Here is a 21,851-nt window from a genome sequence, read left to right on the forward strand (position 1 = left end):
GCAACAAGAGAAAGTTGTGCGAACTCAGGTCGTTGGGAAACGACGTCGATTAACCCTTTCTTTTTTTTTAATACAATTTATGTCGCAATGCAGGAAAGTTTCTACTTGTTCCTTTGCATGCACGTAGATTTGAACAGATCAGCTCTCTCGTGTCAACGCTCGTGCTTTTAAAAACATTTTTTTTTTTTTACTTTTTGCATCGGAAGGTTTTATGCAACTGATCGATGTTTCTGTGCACAACTCGCGAAAAAAACACATGTAGAGCCGCATGCAATCACATTGCTCGTAAATCATTAAAAAAAAAAAAACAGTGTTTTTGCCAGGGACTCAAACCGAAAAATATAACGTTTCGGTTACGGTTACGGTTACCGCTTCCTGTTGATAACGGTTTCGTTTCGGTTTTTTACGGTTTTAATTTTTGCGGTTTCGGTTACCGGTTACACGTTCATAAAAACCGGTTTATTTCGGTTTTTCCAATAATTTGTCTAATTGAAATGCTAGACAGCCATTTTACAAAAAAACTGTTTAAAGTAGTCTCAGATATCCAATAACGTGAAATACAAGGAACCTAGAAACGTCTTAATACTTCTAATTGGTCAAAAGTTGCACACGTTCCTAGCTCCAACTCTTGTTCACTACATCTACTTACATTATTTAGTTTGATGCCCGAGCATACATGTTACTTCTAGTACTCGGGGATCATCGCGTTCTATATAATAGAAATTAAAATAAACACCGCTACTCTGTTGTTTGGCACCATTTATAAACAATTACCCTAAGAAAGTTCCCACTTGATGCTGGAAGAACCATTCGCACTTTCTCGTCGCTACAGTTGATTTCAACCTCATACATGCAGGCGAGTCTTCGCTTCACTGAAGGAAGGAACAGAACTACAGCCATCCACTAGTAAAATACTGCTAAGTGGAATGAAGTAATAAAATTGAGAGCTGGGCTGGGCGGGCCGTGAGGCAAGAAGCCTTCGTGCAGCGAATGGAAAGTCCGCCGTAGTCGGGCGGCCCGTGAAAACTACTTGCCTCACTAAACACTGCCCAGTCGACATCAGGTGCCTGCTGGGTCGAGTGGACTGGCGGTGTAGGGCCCGTCGCTTTTGACTTGTAGGCAGTGCTACCCAGGTCCGACTGAGAGTCTTCGACGACGCTTTGTTTGTCTGTAGTGTGTTCCTTTGTGTTGGTGTGGTTTTCCTCCTTGCCATCGTACGTGTCGAAGGAGCCGTCATCGGCGTGGGGCTCAATGACTGTCGGTCCTGCTGAGCCACTCCAGGATTCGCTCGGTGGCGGTGGTTGTCGAGTCGGGATCCAATGGGTCGTTTTCTTCGATCCAAGATCAAGCTCGGGCACGGTCGGCCGAGACGCCAGCCTCGCAAAGAGCATGGGCGAGAATGTCCTCGACAGGAAAAACGCACAGGAGCGTCGAGGAGACGACTGTGCCGTCGATGACGGCACTGGTGGGTTTCGAAGACTCAGCGTAGCTGCCCGACTCACGATTAGGGGGCCTCTTCGACTTGGTGTCTGGGCGGTAGCTGGTGTGCGCGGGAGCACGAGGCGTGTGGCGTCCGCGTCGAGGCTGGTTGGGTAGCTGGTCGGGGAGCTCTCTGAAAACCTCAGACTCGAATCCTCGACGTCTGGGATAGGACTGCCGTCCTACAGTTCCCTCTCGCGACGACGTGGAAGAGTTCCAGTCTATCGAAAATGAGGGGCTGGTGTTCGGGGAGCATGTCATCCCAGTAGAACCGATGGCGGGGGAGATGCCTGATCTCATGGACATCTCTCGTGGAGAAACCTATGGTGTCCTGGGCGAGGTCCTTCAGAATGTCGTAGGCATGACGGACCCTCGCTCCGGCATGGGTGGTGGGGGCTCTATCAGAGGTAGTTGGATTGCGCTGGTGGCTCTGGTAGAAATGATTCTCGTAGAAGCCATACCTCCGGCGGTGGCAGGGGGAGGCCTCCGGCGATGCTGGAAGCGATCTCTCGGCGCGTCTGTGGATGTTCGAGCTCACCGTGCCGACGTTCGAATAGCTCGCGTTCACAGTTTTGCGAGAGAGACTGTTGAGACTGCTGGCCGTGTGGGGCGAGATTGGCCAGGCCATCGACGATTGGAAGCAGGGCAGCTCCCAAGGTTCAGGCGAAGGAGGCAGAAATTGCATCTCATGTCTGTTGGACGAGGGTGGCGCGTTGGCGCGTTTGACGAGGAGTCATCCTTCTCCATGGCTTTTTCTTTTGTCATGTTGAGAAGCTGAGAGGCGTGGCAGTGCCGGCGACGGTAAAGCCCCTCTATCCTGGGAAAAGTGGCGCCGTTCATTGTTGTCAAATGCTCGAGGCACGTGCGACGCGCTACTTCTGGGAAATTCATGCCGTCTGAAATAGCTAAGTGTTGCGCTGTGCCGCCATGATCTTCCCAAGGGCTGCACGTTGCACGTGCCTTGTGCATCGACGAACATTGCGCTACTTTTGAAACATGAAGGGGCTTTAGGCGGCGGGTGCCACTCGGTTTGAAGAAGGGTCTCGGCGCGGGAAGGAAAAGAAAAAAACTCGGACACCCTTCTGACGTTTCTTCGCTCCTTCCACCACTCTCAGCCCAAGCATATATATATATATATATATATATATATATATATATTGTATATATAATACAAAACGCCAATGTCAAACCCCTGACTTTTTTTTTCTTTCTGTGTTGTTTCAAAATCGTCACTCGCGACACGTTTCACACTAAATAAACAATATAAACATTATTAATGAACAGCAGGGCCCATTAAAGCCCCTTCATGTTTCAAAAGTAGCGCAAAGTGCGTCGACGCACGAGGCACGTGCAACGTGCATCCCTTGGGAAGGTCATGGCGGCACAGCGCAGCACTGAGCTAGATTTCAGACGCCATGTTCTTTCCAGAAGTGGCGCGCTGAACGTGTCTCGCGCGTTTCCACAACAATGAAGGCGCCACTTTTCCCAGGATACAGGGGCTTTAGGGCCCGTTTGCTCGAAGCGCTAACCGCGGCTAAAGTTAGCCGCAGTACCTAGGAGAGGGATTCTGAGATCATGTGACAGGGATCGGTAGGGATGCGGGAAAACATGGCGGTGCCCCGCAAAGTGAGCGCCGCTCGCTTCGGAACTAATATGTCGTTGTATAGCTGCAATATCGCGCGCGTTAGTCAGTAACTAATGGTGCAGGAGGCTTTCGCTTTGCCTTACCTCACTGAAATCGCAAAGCATGAGCAATGACCTCGCCGCATTTTTTAGATAGTATTTCGATTCTGGCCATTCTTAAGCCTAAATGAACACGATAATTGTCGGCATGCATGGAAACGTCTTTGGAAAGTGGATTGCCTTGACTCAATCGGCCTTGTATTGATAGCACACAAATTTCCCAAGCACCGAGGTGCATGCTACGAGTGTAGTTGCAGGCATTGCGCTTGCTGGCGTATGCAGTAGTAATATACCCGTTGCTCTGGGCAGGGGGCGCGAGCGCGTCCGGAAGACTTACGGAAGACGCGACCAAATTTTGCTGGCTGCATCATCCGTGTGGCGCTGTAACGTTCGATTTTGCACGTGCCACGTTCGAATACAAGCCGCTGTCAGCATCTGTAGATGTGCGGTAACAAAACGTCTAAAAAAAGTTAAAAAAAAAAAAGAACAGAATTATGCTGCTTGCGGCCGCAGCGTTCCATTAAACATTCCTTTCATATTTGCTTTCTTTCACAGCTTCCGCGAGCACGTATATTTCACTTTACGTGATAGTGAAGCCGAAGCTACTCGGAAAAGCGCGTCATCCTGAACGATGCTCGTACTGCACGAGCGCGCGTGCTTGGCAGGGACGCGGAAAGCTCGCAGCTCGCTCTTGTAGCCTCTGCTACGCTAGAACTTAGAATGGAACTGAGTAGAAAAAACTCTAGTGGGGAAGCGTATTGATGCACGTTCGAAATGCGAGCCAAATATTCTATTTTGCTCGCCTGCAGCGCTGCTCAAAACTTGTGAGCTACGGGCCTATCGTTCTAAAGGAAAAAGTCTAAAACAAATTTTGCCTTGCACGCGCGTTCGTCCAAGTCTTATAATGATTATTTACTTCGAATCTTTTATAAGAGGAAGGACAGCGAGCGCGGACCATAGAATTACACTTCCAGCGTTCTTCTCGATGCTTGGGTAATTTAGAAAAAGGTCTGTCGGGGCGGGACGCTGGTCTTCTTTTGTGTACTATTAATATCCGGTCGATTGAGTCAAGGCAATCCGCTTTCCAAAGACGTTGCCATGCCGACACTTATCGCGTTCATTTAGGCTTAGAAAGGCCAGAATCGAAAGACTATGCAACAAATGCCGCGAAGTCATTGCTCGTGCTTTGCGATTTAAGCGAGGTAAGGCAAAGCGAAAGCCTCCTGAACCATTCATTGCTGACTAACGCGCCCGATAGTGCAGCTACAACGACATATTAGTTACAAAGCGAGCGGCGCTCACGCACCGGGGCGCCGCCATGCTTCCCGGCATCCCAGCCCCCAGTCACGTGATTTCAAACTCCCTCTCCTAGGTACTGCTGCTAACTTTAGCCGCGGTTAGCGCTTCGAGCAAACGGGCCCAGGTTTTCTTTTCCGCCAGCTCTGCATGATGGCCAATTTACCTCGTTTCTTTATACTGCATGGCTACTGCATGTCAGGAACATCGGTGGTTTTGATAGAACCGAGTTGGATGGACATCTGAGAATTCGAACTTATTAGTTAATACACTGAAAGCGACACGTACTGAATACATGTAGCGATGTAGGAGTACGGCAGATTTAGAAATATAGAATTTTTTTAATTATAAGCTCGACCATTAATTCAATTTGAGTATTCTTAATCCTAAAGTCAGATTGAATGGAAATATGTACCCAGATGCACCACTCGCTGACAGTAACTCTGTCAAATGGCCACAACAATTTAAGATCCCTCCTCCAGGTCATACTTCAGAAAAACTAATAGTTTGTTTTTCGGTTAATATTGGTTAAAACCGGTTACCGGTGAATAATTTACGGTTCCGGTTACGGTTACGGTTTTTATAAATATCAAATAACGGTTTCGTTTCGGTTACGGTTACAGAAAAAATTTCGTTCCTAAACGGTTTTCGGTTTCGGTTACGGTTACGGTTTGAGTCCCTGGTTTTTGCATACATGAGAGAGGATGATGAGATATACAAGGAATTCTCGTTATAACAAATCCCTATATATTATTTTCAAAGCAATTCATAAAAAAGAAGGCACCGTGAAACATTTTTTGTTATGATGACGTTTTTTTTTTTTTTATAATTATTATTTTCACCACGTATAAGTAAGAGTTTCGGTTACTTGCACGTACCACCGGTAACCACAGGGATTTACGGAAAGGACTCGCAAACACGCGTTCAGCCCACCTTTTTTTTTTCTTGTTGTTTATTTTATTTTATTGTATTGGCGCCGAGATGTTCCGGTGGCGCCCTCTTGGGGTTTCTATCCGTGACGTAACGACCAGGATTTGCCTGGCCGTGACGTCACGAGTCCCGTACGACGCCGTCCAAGTTTACATTCGTGACAATGCTCTTATGCCCGTGATTTTGCCAATCGGGGAAATTGCCGACCCCGTCGCTAATGGAGAGAGTGCCTGTAAAGGGGCAACTCCGGTCTGACGGCTGACGGCGCCAGATGACAACACGCGCCATCGTGCAACCGAGATGCGAGGTGCGAAGTCACGTACTCGCGCCAATAACTTGTAACAAGGACGTACTTACATCTGAAAGGCCGACGGCAATACTGATTGCTCCTCTCAAGAACTGCAAACGCAACTCATACATTTTTTTTCTCTTTTCTTTTTTTCGCAACAGCGTACAACAATTTCTCTTCTGCAATACCTCTTTTACGTGATTTCCCAATGCGCGTAAATATGCGTTGCGCAGTTCTCAAAGGCAAGAGATGCGCAATGCCGTTGCGCAAAAAAAAAAAAAAAAAATTGTTATATGCCACGCGATCACACTGGTAATACTTCGTACAACGGACAGCGTGCAGGCACTGTCTGAAGTACTGTCTGAAGTACTCGTAAGCGAACCCGTGTTCTGAGTTGGCCTTCTTTATGTGACGTCGAACATTCGGCACCGAGGCCTTGTTGTTAACTGGGAGGAGTCGCGTAACGCCCTGGTTCCCATGGCCCCGCACGCGGCTACAAGCGACGTGTTTTTTGTTTATTCGGGTCGAAATGAAACGAACTAAAGAGGTATACTCACGCCGCAGATTCTTGCAGCGTTAAAATCGTCCCGCGATGACAAAAAAAAAAAAGTATACACACATTTTTTTACTGGCATCAGTTGGTCAGCTACCAAGCGCCTATTTAACTTATTTATACGTACAAAAGGCATCATTTAGCTAGAAATATTTATTTGAAAGCTAGGCTTCGCATAAAAGCGCAATAAAAAAAAAAGAAGAAAACACAATACAAGCACGAAGTAAATAAAAAAAATAAAAAACATGCGGCGCGTTTGACAACCTTTCGTAGTTTCCTCGAGAAAAAGATATACGAAAAAAAAAAGATTGTAGTATTTCTTTTTTTACGTGCCCATATCTGCTGTGGCCCACATGTTTAAACCGCAATATCCTTCAAAAAAAAAAAAAAAAAGAAAAAGAAAAAAAAAGCGCCAGATATGTAGGCATTTTAAACTGGTGCATTGACCGACCTTGTTCGGAAAGGCGAAAGTTGCGTTTAAGGCCTGAGCGTGACGTCATCGCAAGTAGATCTCCTACCCGCCGCGGCAAGCAAGCTAAACACGCTCGGCGAGGGTCGTCCCAAAAAGAGGCAGACACGTCCGTTTCCAGTAGGAAGAGCGGAAAGAGAAAAATGCATTCCCCCTCTCAAAACGGCCGTCGTCTGCTCCGCCAAGTGGGCTGTACCTGGCATCCGGCTGGCGTTCAAACTCGGTTTAAAAACCCGTCATTTTCGGAAATTTCAAGCGCAGATGCCCGGATTTCGATATGCAAAAAAAATAGCAAATTGGTGTGTGCATGTTTATACAGCCGGATGTTAGCCTGCCTGAGTGGGTGTTTGGTGTCTCAGCTGTAGATGAGCAATTTAGCCAGTGCGGTTCGATGCCAGTGCGGTACGCCGGTACGATGCTCATCCAGATCGAAAAGGGCAGGGGTGGGGATTGAACCCGGGGTCTCTAAAGCCCCTTTATGTTTTAGAAGTAGCGCAAGGTGCGTCGATACGCGAGGCACGTGCAGCCCTTGGGAAGATCATGGCGGCACAGCGCAGCACTAATAACGAATTCCACTGGTCGTTTTGGAGCGCGCCGGGATCGACTTTTCTGGAGCGAGCCTATTTCACTGGGCGATCGGGATCGAGACCGACGTGTTTCACTGGTCGTTTTGGATTAGCTCCCGCTCCAGATCTCGATCTGGATCCGAGAAAAGTCGCTCCCACGATTTCGGCGGATTCAACCGGAAGCCAGCCGGGCCAGCCCTCGGCGCAAACACGTGACTTCCCTTCTCGTGGGGCATCTCGCCTGATCTCGCCCATCTCGCCTCAGAAGAAGAAGCACGTCGCGGGCTGGGCTCCTAAATTGCCTCGACATCGGAAGAATTCGTAATGGCCGCTTGCTTACCCCTTGGCTCGACAGCCGGTTCGTTTTCCAGGAAGGAGAAGAGAAGGTATTTGCCGCGATACGGGCTCCTGAGCCATTCTTGCCGCTCGTGCGTCGAACACGTGTTAGCCCCGCGATTGCGAAAATGTCTTTGAAACGACCGCGGCGGCCGCGGAAAGGGGATTCCCGGGCAGTTGAATGACGGGAAGGCATCCGCCGATCCCGGAGCAGTGGTCATGCTCCACTGGGGATCCGTAGGCGGCGCGACCCCGTTCGGATCGTGTGCTCCAGTCCGGATCTGGTCAACTGATCCCGGCGCGCTCCAAAACGCCCAGTGGAATTCGCCATAAGCTATAGATTTCAGACGCCATGTTCTTCCCAGAAGTGGCGCGTGGCACGTGTCTCAAGAATTTCTACAACAATGAATGGCGCCACTTTTCCCAGGATAGAGAAGCTTTAGGGATCCCTGGGCTCTGCAGCGCGAGCTTTTGCTCCACGTGCTTTGAGCTGGTGTGCGCTGGCCTACTCGACCACCGGTCCCCCGCTCGATATGCAAGCTATCGTGTGTTGCTATGCCAGATATAAAAAAAAATAATAAAACAAATTACCGGGTGCAATTGCGCTGGCGGTGCAAAAAAGAAAAAAAAAAAAAGAGTGGAAATTGTGCTAGAGTGGCTGGTCTCTCCTCTCCGGCGAAAAGTACGGCACTTTGGTCGCAACTGACATTGTGCACAGAGAACGTAACACCAAGAGGCTCATAAAAGAGACCTTTCGTATCAAACCCATCGGTAACTCTATCAGCCATGCTTCGATGCAACTTGGAAGTAGTTCCAAGAAGTTTCTTAAAATCATAATGTAATGTTTCTTTTTATTTTGTAGATAAACGTGCAATGAGTCATTTTACGGGCAAGGGTTCAGTTGGAGGATATCAGTCCTCGTTTAGATAAAGCACAGCCCTTCCAGACTTCGGCTGGCAGAGCTGGGCAGTATCGCGATAGTATTTTAGAGATACTTTCGAGTATGTGTATCCCTGTATCGAGATACATTTCTAAAATGTATGTGTATCTCAGTAGTGAAATACATTTACAATGTATCGCTCGTATCGCGATACTTTGCCCGACTTTGGCATCTCGCTACATTTGTTGCCCTTTTTAAGATAAATTTAAAGGATAAAAACATCTGTTTGGTGCAACTTGCTTCGGAATTCGTAATATGAACCTGGTTTGTAACATAATCCATCTCAATCACCAACAATAACAAAAAAAAATTGTGGTTTAAAGAAGGTTACTTGCAAGAATAACAAAATCAGCTCCTCTCACAAAGCCCTTTATTCTTTTCAATTTAGCGGAACAAAATCTAAAGGATTTGAGTGGAGAAAAAGTACGGCCCTAACGTACAATCTCCCTACACTATGGGTGACTCAGAGGCTTATAATGTGACAGTTTTAGATGCAACCTCACGGCAAAACTGGGTTCATTTCGGGCAGAGGCCTTTTGTCAAGCATGGCACGCAGTCTTTACCGTTCTGTAACTATGCATGGTTCAACGGGGGTGACATGTTTTTTTTTTTTTTTTTTTCAGAGGAACAGATAAAGAGTTCGAGGTAATGGGTAGTGCATAAAATGGCACAAAAAGAGGAGCACAAGCATATATTACCTTTCGCATTCGCAACGAACTGCACCCTCTCCACATAGCACCGTTCGGGAACAAATGTATTTCTATAAGTATCTGTATCTGTATTCCGGAATACTTTTTCGCCGTTATTGCGGAAGTATCTCAGGCAGGGATATCCCGTTGCATAAAAGGCAAATGTATCTCAGTAGCTATATTTTGGCCTTAGAAAACATGATCTCAGTATTTGTATTCCCGAATACTTTTTGGAGTATCTCTGCTTAGCTCCGCCGGCTGGAAAAGAACTGGGTCGGTGGGATTGTTTTGTCCCAAGGTTTCAGCTTGGGATTGAGGTCACCGTTTACGGGTTAAGTGAAACTCAGTGTCAGTAGGATTGTATAACAAAGGTTGTTCTTATGACGTCGGTGGTCGGTGATTAGGTTGTGGATATTTAAGGCTTTGAGAAAATAAACGCAGTAGATGAGTTTGATACGTTCTTTTCCCCTGTCTTTTTTTCTTCGACCAATTTTCCCAGCTTTTACCGCAGTCTCGGGTATTCTACATCATGATATTTGCACGGCCGGCGCGTGGCGAAAGAGACTTGATAAGCCCGCACATGTGTATTGTGGTCGCGATATATGTGCACGCGGGAGCCAGTTTCAACATCCGTGTCAACGAACCGAACAAGAAATATATAACCGAAGTAGCATCCTCCTATAAATTAAACGCGCCAACGAAAACAGGATGAAACAAAAATAAAAAAAACACCCGCAATTTATATACATTGTACGGTATTTCATATACGGTATACGGTATTTCATAAGATATAAGAGCAAATTTTTAATTTTTGATTTCGTTTGTTAATGAGAAACAATACACCCCATAAAAATACCTCCCCCTTACTTAGTGACGTCAGCCCGTGTTCAATTTACTTGCGCGTAATAGTCGAACTTTTCGTTAAAAGTTTCGAAAAAAAGGTCGAACCGGGTTTAACTCGAACCAAGACAACATCCACAAAGCAGCATATGCTATAAGAGTCGGTTTCCAGAGAATAAAGAACACAAACTAAGCTTCCTGCATATTAGAGTAGTAGGTTTCGATATAATGTCAATCAACTCGTGGAAAATTTACGTGAAAGCATTTTTATTCACCGATAGACCTATTTCTAAATTACCCAGGCATCAAGGAGAATGCAGAGATTGGTGTTTCACGCGCCGCACGCGCACACCTTCGCTGCATAAAATATTCGAAGTAAATAACCAAAATAAAGCGTTGACGAACGCGCGTGCTATAGATGCCATTTGTTTTAGGTATTTGCTTTAGACAAGTCACTACTGCTGAGGCCACCACGTGCGGCGCGTGGAATACCAATCCCTGCATTCTCCTTGATGCTTGGGTAATTTAGAAATAGGTCTACCGATTTTCTTTTACAGCGCAGCTCTAAGGCGCCCGATTTTGTGTTTCGCGGCGTCGCCGTTGGCGTCGGCGTAACCGCGCCAAATTTAGCGGGAAAATTGACGTCACGGGACCTCAACACCAATTCAACTCCCCGTTAAATTTAGCGGGGAGTTGAATTGGTGTTGAAGTTAAATGGCGCCACTTTTGCAGCTAGATTTAGCTGTAAGAGAAGGAGGGGGAGGAGGAAAGGAGTAGAGTAGAACGAGATGATACGGAGGAGGGAGGGGGGGCATACCCTCCACTCTATACCGCCCCCCCCCCCCCCCCCCCCCCTGTTCATCCTCAAGAGCTGCGCTCTAATTTCAGATTACAGAGATTTGTAAACGTCTCCTTTTTTTTTCCTTCCTTATTTCTAAGCGTTAGATGTTGTCCGTATTCAGAAGAGCGAGTTTTTAACCCGGGTGCGTGCTACTCCGCTTCGACGTGCGTCGAAGCGAAGTAGCACGCAATTTCTAAGTGGCTCGTAATTGTATCTGGCGGTCCGTAGCTTTCGCCTTCAGTCCATCGTAGGGTGAGACGAAGTATAGTTAGAAAGAGTCTGACAAAGAGGACGGACAGGACAACATGTTTGTCCTGTCCGTCCTCTTTGTCTGACTCTCTCGTATATTTTTGAATCTATTACCAACGCGCTCAATCCAAGTTTATAGCTAAAATTTCCCATACTTTTTTTTTTCGTTTCGGGATTCATTTGAAAGGTTTTATCGGAGCTCTCCGAGTGCATCATGCTGCACCACGATCACTTATTGGTTTTCGTTCTAACCCGTTCAGCCATCACGAGGATCGAAACATGACGTCGACATATCCCCTCATTGGTCAAGACGACCGAAGGAAGACCAGCGAAGGAAGATCAACCAACACTACAGTCTCTACTGCGAGCATCTTATCGCCACTCCGCAGTTAGTGATACTATATGGGTGCATTAGCCGATAAGGGCGCCCAATCCAGTAGGCGTATTCGGAAAAGCGGCCGATATCGGCTCTGCGACTGACGCGTTTCCATGGACGTCACATCACCTGATTTACGGGATTGTAGAAAGGAGGGGTGGGCTGACGCATATGTAAACACGCCTCAGCGATCCAGGTTTGCTTACGCTTACGCGGCAAGCAAATCTGGAAGCCGGCTAAAGGCTCGGGTCAATCACCGAAGGGTGTTTACCTAAGCCTCCGCCCTTCCCTTCCCTCTCTCTACATAAACATAAAAACAACAAGGCACGCTTCGCGACCTCTTGAGAGCGTTTTCACTTACCGTCCCTGGATTCGTAGAGGTCGACTTGGTAGCCCCGGTTGCCGAGGAGACACGCGCAGAGGGACCCAACCTGCGCCGCACGCGTTCATGCCAGTGAGCGCGTGCCAGTGAACGCGTGACACCCGCGTTGTACTATACGGCGAGAAACTGGGGGAGAGGAGGGGGCGAGAGCGCACGGGGACGCCGGAGTGCCGAACTCTGGCTCTCGTGTGCTCTGATTGGCGGGATTGGTAAAGTCAAAGGCAGTAAGCCTTGGCGTTTACCCCTAATCCTTCCAATCAGAGCTCGCCGCGCGATCTCCCACAGTTTCCCTCCGTATACGGTTTCGTTATCCTGCGCTGGACCGTGCAAGACGCCACGAGCCATTGGAGCCAATCGAACGCCGCGTGTTGACCTTTCGGAAGAGGCGCACAGAGAAGAGCGGGGTGCATAGTCACGTGATTCGTTCCCAGCGCTGGATTGGCTGGGACGGCTCGTGTATCGTCCACTGCGGTCCATCATAAGTGCCGCGGTTCACACATTCGCGTTTCCTTGTAACCAAGTGCGCTGCCATCCATTGGATAGCCCCGCGCGTGTATATTGTTATAAGTGCCTTTTAACGGGTTATTATTTTTTTTTTTTCGTGGGCTCCGTGGGCTTGATGCGTGACAATCTTATAAGCGACTATTTCTCTTAGACTGTGAGCAGGTTTAATCTCGTTAACACAGAAAAAAAAAAATTTTTTTTTTACAAAAGTTGGAAGTGTTTTATTAGTCAGTTAAACCAAAACCCTTTTTTCTTATTTAAACAGGGCGGGCGCTACTCACAGTGCCTCTGACGCCATTATGCCAGTGTCTTAAATAAATGCTCGTGCTTAGCCGTGAATATACTCTATTTCACCTTAAGATGTACCGCAGGAAAGGCTACAAGCGCGAGCTCCTTGCACTGGGGCAGGTGTCTCAAAACGTTTTGGCAAAGGGTCCCAATCAGGGATTTATTGCTGTCTCGAGGCCCGGAAATTAAATAAGTATAAATATAAATGACAGCTTAACTTAATAAACAATCCTAGATCAGCGTATATATACAAAGTTGAAACAAAAAGAAAAGACTAAGAATGCATGGTGACGCTGGTAATGAAAATGTCCAAATAATAATAAGACGAGAGGACACGCCTTATCAAAAAACCGATTTCTCTCGATTTTTTTTTTCTGGTTTCTTCGCTTACGTCATTGATGCGCGTTGCGACTCCGTTTCTTTATCGGAGCCTATCCTTGCGCCGGTAACAGAGTGTTTGCTCAAACCGAGCCCCGGGCCGGGCTTCATTGGAACTACCGCGGCCAGCCACCGTTCGCTCGGAAGACCTCCGCGGGGCGGATTCAGCCCGGGGGCCGGTGTTTCGACACACCTGCTCTAGGGCACATCACGGCGGCCAACCCTCGAGCTTCTAGCCTTCCTGCTCCGGTAATTTCGAATTTAGAAATATACCGTTAAAAAGGTTAACCTTATTGTTTACCCGAACTTATCGCGGCCGACACCAACTCGATTAAAGTTTACCGTCGAAATTAAAAGATTCGGCTAGGGGGCGCGAGCCGCCGCCCGATTAAAAGGGTTTGGCAGTATCCATGCATCCACCCGCCCGGTAAGAGATTACAAGAGAGCGCAACGCACGGTCGGTTACGAGGGCACGCAAAAGAGCGAAGCAGCCTTCGAAGGTGAACCACGTACCAGACCTCCCCCGACGACGGCCAACGACTCCTCGGACATGGTGAGACGGACAGTGGCGAGCGAGCGCGATGTCTCTCCCGGCGAGCGTACGCACGTGGACTGAGAGCGGCGTCTGCGACGGCTGACTGACTCAACTTTCTCCTACACGGCGCCCTATCTAATCGGGCAAGGGCAGCTTCTGCCGCGACCTTGTGTGTAATTAATTATCTGCGGGCTCCGACGGCTTTTTAGAACCGTCGAACGAGAGGTGTGCGGCGACCAGTGGGGTCGGTAAAAACCGAAAGGATTGCGCCCCGTAAAAAAAAAAAAAAAAAAAAAAAAAAAAAAAAAAAAAAAAAAAAAACGGGCCGGATGCCAGCGTCACAGTTGCGCCCTGAGTTGCTTCGTTCTCATTTGAAACAGCTGCGAAAGCCGCGGAAACATCGGTTAGAAAGAAAACAATATAAATGAATAAAGACAAGCGTGAAGCGAAAAATAGAGACTCTAACCAAAAATTTAATAAACATTTACCCGACGTTTCGGGACCAGTTCGGTTCCTTGCTCACGGCTGAGACTCACCCGTGAGCAAGGGACCGAACTGGTCCCGAAACGTCGGGTAAATGTTTATTAAAGTTTTGGTTAGAGTCTCTATTTTTCGCTTCATGTCTAATCCTAACCAGGCAGAGGGCTGCCGAACGTTTACCTTAAAGACAAGCGTGCGCGAGAACACGGCCACATACGCAGATTAGCTCAGTTACGGAACTGCTCATAGACCCTACTTGCACGAGTAGAACCCCCCCCCCCCCCCCCCCCCCCCTCTCACTCGCCACGACTCGCCTCTCTATGGAATACGTACGTTTCGAAGCACAACCTCTGAATTAGGGGTGTCGAGAACTTTTGTCGAACCGGATTTTTAATAGCACTTTCGGGGTTCGACTTGTTCGAACCGGTTCAGCGAACCTTCGTCCTTTTAACCAGATTCGACAGGTTCCACTTAGACAGTGTGGCCAGTCCTGGATTATGGATACAAGCATGTCTAGGTTTGGAAAACTTCTTTTTTTTATATATAGCAATGGGTTAGTTTTATGAACAGTTGCAATGAAAAGAAATTAATTCTAAGCACTGAAGAAGTTAAGAACTTATTTTTTTTGTACTGTACTAACTGAAATAACCAATCAGTGCTGTCCTTAATTCGTCCCTTAGCCATCACCATCCAATCCGAAGCCAACTGGCCAGCCTGTCGCGCATGCGCATACGAGTCGAACCTCAATTCAAGGTTCGTCGAACTCTCCATTAAAAGTTCGAAAAAAGTGAAAGCCGTTTACAATTCCCTGTAACGCCGGTTAGAGCGCAGCTCTTGAGGAGGAAGATGGAAGCGTACTGAGGGATAGCTGACTCCTTGAGGTCACGTGACCAAAGGGGGCTTGAGTGACCTGAGGGGGGTCACGTGACCTGAAGGGGTCACGTGACCACAGGGGGTCACGTGACCACAGGGGGGTCACGTGACCTCAGGGGGTCACATGACTTCAGGGGGTCACGTGACCTCACGTGTCCCTTGGTCACGTGTCCCCGTGACATCAAGGGGTCACGTGACCTCAGGGGGTCACGTGACCTGAGGGGGACACGTGACTTGAGGGGAGTCATGTGACCTGAGGAGGGTCACGTGACCTGGGGGGTCACGTGACCTCGCGGTTACGCCGACGCCGACGGCGGCGCCGACGCCGCTCAGGCTGGAAACGGGCCCCTAAGAGCTGCGCTCTAAAAGTCGAACCTGGCCGAACTCGAACCTCGGCCGGTTCGCGACACCCCTAGTCTGGAATCGTTCCACCAACGAAAACCCTGGTGCCGCTTCAAACGACGGGAGGCGGTGAGAAGTTAGTGAAGGGGGTACCCCCTTCTGCAGGAGTTACGCAACTGACCTAATCAAGTCAGGTTGCTACTCGGTTAACTAAAGGTAACATAGAAATAATTTTTCAACTTTTAGCATTTTTTTTTTACTTACTAATACTTTTTACCCCTGACAGAAGAAGTGACAGGTATTGGGTAAAAGTTCACACGAAACATACATGTCCACATCAAGAAAAAAAAAAGGGTTGGGGGGAGGGTCACCCATTCTAGACTTTCAAAGGGAAACCTCTTTTTATGGAAAACTAAAACCGTTACGCACCAGCTGTTTTAGGAAGACACATTTAGCTTTTAGTGAAAAATATGGGCGACGCATCACTTGTAACGTCAGATCTCTCTACAGATCCCCCTGCCTCGACCCCTCTCCCACTAAACCTAATAATCCCCCCAAAGTAATAAAAAAAAAATATCCGCGCGGTCGTTGTACTATGGAATTTTATGACTTCAGCCAGAACAAAACAATAAACCATGAAAGTTCATCGACCTAGGAACAACCGTGTTTTCGTTTCCGTGAGATTACTTTGGCAAGCTACCAATGACATGTGTGTGTGTGTGTGTGTGTGTTGACACAAAACCAACATCAACAGAAGGACAGTTTTCTGTCCCCCTGTTGATTGGGGGACAGTTTTCTGTGGCTCTGGAGATCAAGCTTCGGGGCGCTCGTGCGCTTGCGCACCTGCAGTGCCGATCCAAGCTGTGCAGACACTCTTCTCTCCTGAAATGCACCAAGTGCGGCCACTGCGCACAAACCAGATTGATTCGCGAGAAACATAGCGTCTGCGCATGCGTAATACCGACAGCAGCGCCACCGCAGTTGCGTCAGGTGTGAGAAAGCCGGGTAAGTTTATTCTTGACATATTCCCATGTCCATCCGTTTTTTCTTTGTTGGTATTTCTTTTGCATTTTAGTATGCAATAATGCATTTTAGTATACAAAGTTATTTGAGAGTGAACGTCATGAAGATCCGCCATGTCAATTTTCCCGCCAAAATTATAAGCTTCCTTGAATACCAGCTAAACACAGAAAAAAACGAAAAAACAAAAAAGAAAACAGGAGTGTGGTTTTTTGTTTTCTTCTCTCCTTCACTTTTCCTCTACGTTCAGCTGGTATTCAAGGAAGCATGTCAAACCAACCGGCTCAGCTCCAGGCCGTCACAAATTTAAACGGGAAAAATTTGTGTTACGTGATCAAACCACGAGACTCGATTGAGGAGTTTCAGCGAATATAGGGGGCGCTCCGATCGATCCAACATGGCGGACAAGAGGGGGATAGATTTGCGACGCCCGTAGACCGGTAGCGTATAAATAAAACAAAGCGTGTAGTTCTCTGTTTGTTGCCGTGTGCGAGACGATCATCGTTTCAACCAAGACCTACCGTGATGCTACAGATGAAGTCTTCAAGCCAGTTGAAGGCAAGAAATCTTGCCAGAGTCAAGATATGTGTGCAAGTGTTCGACGTGAGCTCTCACTTCTGGTGCAGCTGTCATCAAGTAGAACCGAATGTACGCGGGTCCAAAGAAAGGTACATATCAACAATGTTCGCGCGTTGAAACTATGACGCGTACTTTATCTAATACTAAACTTATCGGTCTGCGGCTACAAACATTTTCGTTGACGTTGCTTAGATGATGTAACCATTCAGGCCTCGCATTAAAAGGTGTCGCGAACTCTTCGGTTGTTCTAGTTAATTGAGCAAAAAAGCGGTTGGATAGAAAGTATGACAACTGCAGCATACAAGGGACGATTGAGGTCTTTATCCTGCGTATCGAAACATCGGTATCCTTGGTGTTATCTTGCGATCAGCTGGTCGCCGGTCGTCCTGTTTTTACGCGTAATGTAAACAATCCCCGGAAGTGCCAATCTCATTTCTATGTGCTTTTGCACCCCTACAAGCCTCGTTTCGGCTCTTGTGGAAAGCTTTATTGTAATAGCAATAGTCTCATCGGTCATTCGAGTTGTATGTGCCACGGTGATATCTGCTGACAAACAAGTCTGTATTAAATGCAAGAAGGAGAACGAAGGTAAAGCTTTTTTAACTGTTTTATTTTTACAGAACAGGGCAAAGCTTCTAAAACAAGACCAAACTAAGCTGATATTTGAGTGTGCTCAAGAATGAATGCCAAAGGTGCTTATGCTAAGTGGTAGATGTATGCAGTTGATTTTCTGTTTGCCTCTGCATTGTAAATTGGAAGATATGTATCAGCAGAAGACACATGTCCTTTTGGAAATGTCTTTTATTAGGGCAAAAATAGGTTTTCATACACAACCGAAGAGTCGCAACACCATTTAATGCGAGGCCTGAATGGTTACATCATCTAAGCAACGTCAACGAAAATGTTTGTAGCCGCAGACCGATAAATTTAGGTTTAGATAGGTATGCGCTATAGTTTCAGCCTCAAACACGCAACATTGTTGATATGCACCTTTCTTGATGACAACTGCACCAACGTGAGAGAGCCCACGTCGTTGAACACTTGCACACATATCTTGACTATGGTATAACAAGATTTCTTGCTTGAAGTGAAGATCATCTCGCTACGACTAGCTACGACCACCCACCGCAGCGATGCAGGCGTCGAAGGGGCGCAACGCAGTCAGTCGCCGTTACCCGACGCAGCTCGTTTGGCATTCACAGCTTTCCGCCCAGGTGCTTCGTTTGTACTTGGCACCGAGTGTTATTTTCTGTGCTTGTGTGTGCTCCGTGGCTAGATATGGGCCTCAAAAGCAGTTCTTCAGGCTCAATAGCGTTCACCGAAGAACTTCTGAAGAAAATGCCACCCAGGAAAAAAAGCACGAAGACACAACGCACCAGCTTGGCGGACTATGCACTGGGCGCGGAGATCGGGCCCTGCGGATTATACAACAAATGCAAACTATCTAAACAAAACAAACATTTTTAGGCTCAAACTGATTACTGCGGACTATACGCCTGGACACTGGTGCCTGTTATTATGCATTGTATATTCACTGCTGTTTGTTGTAACTTGACACTGCCTTACTGTAATGATGCAGAGGGGTCCACTGAATCTTGAAATAAAGATATTTGAGCACATCTAGATGCAATGCCCCTTGAAGCCAGATGGTCAGGGAAAAGGTGTGCCATTATCTAATTTGCCAACAGCACACCAATGGTCACGATCAAAACTCACCGAGTCAATGGGCAGTTTTTCACCACAACATTTATTGCCGTGTAATCACCAATTTGGTCCATTAAAAATCTTGAGGCTGTAGCCTATAGCACATCTATTCTGGATCCGCAAAGTTTATGCTGTAGGCATGCATCAGCACATCAGCATGTTTCTTATCAATCTTAAACGTAAAACGCTAGTTATGCAACGAAATTCCCATATCATCACATTTTTAGCAAATTGAATGGTCCCACCTGTCACACTGTTAGCTTTGGAAGTAAACCAATTCACAATACCACCAGTGGCAAACATCGTGCCAAGCATTCGTGCCGCATGTAGCACAAAAATGTCCTAACTAGGGAAGCAAACTTAATCGATCGTGTTGATTAAAGCACTTAAGTACGGGAGAAATTATCAATCAGAAGGTCACTCGAAAGGGAAGTTTTCTTGCTGAACGAATATGACTTTTTATTGGGCGTTCCGCAATGTAAGGCCGAAGACATTCACTCCGTGATCGGTACAGAAGCATTTGCTTAGCAGACGGTCGTGCGTGCTAAAAACAACAAAAACAGAGGTGGATTAGAAACGCGATAGATTCGCCTTTGCACGGAGTACTTACACTCAAAATCGTGTCAACATAAAGCGACTATGGCCCACCTTGCTAGCACCAATCTTAAAATTTATCCGTGTAGTCGTCGCAGCCGTGCACCAACCGAAAGCGTTGCCGCAAGCCCTTCCGCCGTCAACTTTGAATCGCTGTTGAGTCTGAAGAACTGCTCTATGAGGTCCATATCCAGCCACTGAGCACATACACAAGCACAGGAAATAATACTCGGTTCCAAGTACAAGCGAAGAACCCGGGGCGGAAAGCCCTGAATGCCGAACGATCTGCGTCGGGCGACGGCGGCTGACTGCGTAGTACACAGGTTGCGCTCCTTCGACGCCTGCATCGCTGCGGCGGGTGGTCGTAGCTGGTCGTAGCAGATCGTGTCACCTCTGTTGCTCGTACCGAAACACTAGAGCCGCGTAATATTCTTGCTGCCGAAGTTTATAAGCCTACGTTCGCGGCCAACGCATATACACAAAGCCACTGCCCAGCGAACCTATCCCCCTCGTTCTCTTTCGGCGACCGGCCGCCAGGGCGGTGACACCGTCGCTGAAACTCCTCAATACCACCTCGAGCCGATAGGACGTCAATTTCTCCGCTACATTTGGCGGGAGCATTGACGCCACCTTACCTCGTCATGTGACCTCGTCACGTGATGTCGATTTTTTTCCTAAATTCAGCGGGCAAATTGACGTGAAGTGAACACGTCATGTGACTTCAAGTCACGCGGCGTCAATTTCTGCGGGCTGGTAGTTTGTGCTCTACGCATTCCGTGCTTCCATCGTCATTATGATTGAACGTGTGTATTTTTTTTTTTCTTTTTAAACGATAGTTATCAGTCAGCGCTTGTCCTGTCTTCGCTTTCTTCCTGTAGCGTCGCTTATTTCAAAGGGTGTTCTGACAGCAGGCTGTGCCAATTAGAAGCGTTCACGGTGCTCGCGCTTCTGGCTTGTGACCAGGACACTGACGCAAAGCCCGCAGTGGCACTGCTCATACATCATACAAAAGACACGGAGTTTCTCCGCGGAGATGTATTGTTTATTGTTTATTCTTATTTTCAGTGACCCACCAACAGCTTGACGCCTCCTTAGTGGTGCACTTATTCTTTCAGAAATACAACGCTAAACAGGATAAAAGCGAAACGTTAGGAGAGAACTATCAGCTGACAAGCCTAAGGCACGTGGGAAACATTTTCTTGCTTCGTACCCATATGTATGATTCCCCGATGTGTGGTTATATATATGTATTTATATATAAGCATGCCTCTAACAGTGACTGCAGATTGTCTCTCGTACGATGTATTAGTAGCGTGTGACCGTTGGTTAAGGTGCAACCCCACCGTGCATGCCTTTTTGTTTTTTCGACGGTTTATAACTTTCTTTTTATGTACTCTATGGTCATAAAGTTAATGTCAAATTGAAAGGCTGTTTTTCAAATATACTTTAATGTCTCGATATTACGATTATTTTTAGTCGTTAGTTTATTATTCAGCATTTAATAAACCTGTCCGATACTGAAAAAAAAAGCTTTTTCTCGAGTTTCATAACGTCTTACATCGTCCACAATAATTTACGTGAACAATCAGTAGGATATAATGAATAAAAAAAAAAAACAAGTAAGCAACGAACTGTACTAATAATGCATTGTTACATATTAAAAAAAGTTTAAAATATTCTTTTATCGTGCTATAAAAACGGAATCACGTCAACTAATCAAAATTACGAGACATTAAATTACGAAGCACCCTTCGATATTACTTTTTCCAGAACTTACATATCGGCACACTACACGTGAAGTTCAATATTAGACCTCAAACCTTTTCCCATTCAGTTCCGGCTAATTTCCGGTATGTTGCGTTGCGCATCTAGATTTTCCCTTGAAAACTGCGTTTCATAAAGCATGAGACCATGCATAAAGTACGGTGGAACCATCGTTACTATACTCGGCGTCAGTATTTTCGTGCTACGTTGTGAAGGTTGGTATAGCCTCCGCAGTGCTCCAACGCTCACAAAATTTCTTATACCCAATTCACACGGCAGCGTAGAGGTACTTTTTGCTTCAGTCCCTTAGCTGAAGGTACCTGTAGTAAACGCCGTTCTTGATCACACGATAAATAAACCAAATAAACGGAGCACTTTAAGTTGATGTTGATTGCATTCCCGCTAAACCAGCTAAACCGCGAGAGGAGCATGTGACAAACAATTATTCCTCAAAATCGGTTTGACGCGCAGATCTTTTATTACTGCGTGTGAAATATCACATTTAAAACCACAATATTGCTCGTGTTTGCTTTGGCGGCACGTTTTTTTTTTTCTTCTCTAAGTCTAAGGTCGCACCTAAATGAGCCTTGCCTTAAAACGTCCGACCCGTCTGGCCACACTGGCCCTAAATCATCTGCGTTTACGAGTTTCCATTGCGAGGTGGGCGACCTTCTTCTGTTTAGCAGTTCCATTCTTCCGCAAAGTTCTCACTGAAGCAGATAAATTGTGCCCGGCAGAAACGAACTACGTCAGTCTCACGGTTACGCCAGTCCCGCCATCGAAAGGGATGGACTCGTCTACAACCTTGAAAAAGAACTCGCAGTGGTCCATCGCGTTCGCGGGTTCGTAGCAGACATTGTTTTCCATTTTCC

At 46.9% G+C, this 21,851-nt stretch overlaps 1 protein-coding gene across 1 annotated transcript in view; it reads right to left on the bottom strand.

The window, feature by feature from the left end:
* The window catches only part of LOC8036040 (kynurenine 3-monooxygenase), a 45,978-nt gene extending 32,119 nt beyond the window's left edge, over positions 1-13,859 (bottom strand). Inside the window, exons 1-2 of the mRNA XM_040215266.3 lie at positions 13,602-13,859; positions 11,898-11,967 (exon numbers count right to left, since the gene is read on the bottom strand). Of these exons, the coding sequence (XP_040071200.1) occupies positions 11,898-11,967; positions 13,602-13,640 (109 nt within the window). The 5' untranslated portion in view covers positions 13,641-13,859. The remainder of the gene's footprint in view (positions 1-11,897; positions 11,968-13,601) is intronic.
* Positions 13,860-21,851: the final 7,992 nt, after the last annotated feature.

Source organism: Ixodes scapularis, unplaced genomic scaffold, assembly GCF_016920785.2.
Source record: "Ixodes scapularis isolate PalLabHiFi unplaced genomic scaffold, ASM1692078v2 PGA_scaffold4__175_contigs__length_147842914, whole genome shotgun sequence".
NCBI classification, from domain to species: domain Eukaryota; kingdom Metazoa; phylum Arthropoda; class Arachnida; order Ixodida; family Ixodidae; genus Ixodes; species Ixodes scapularis.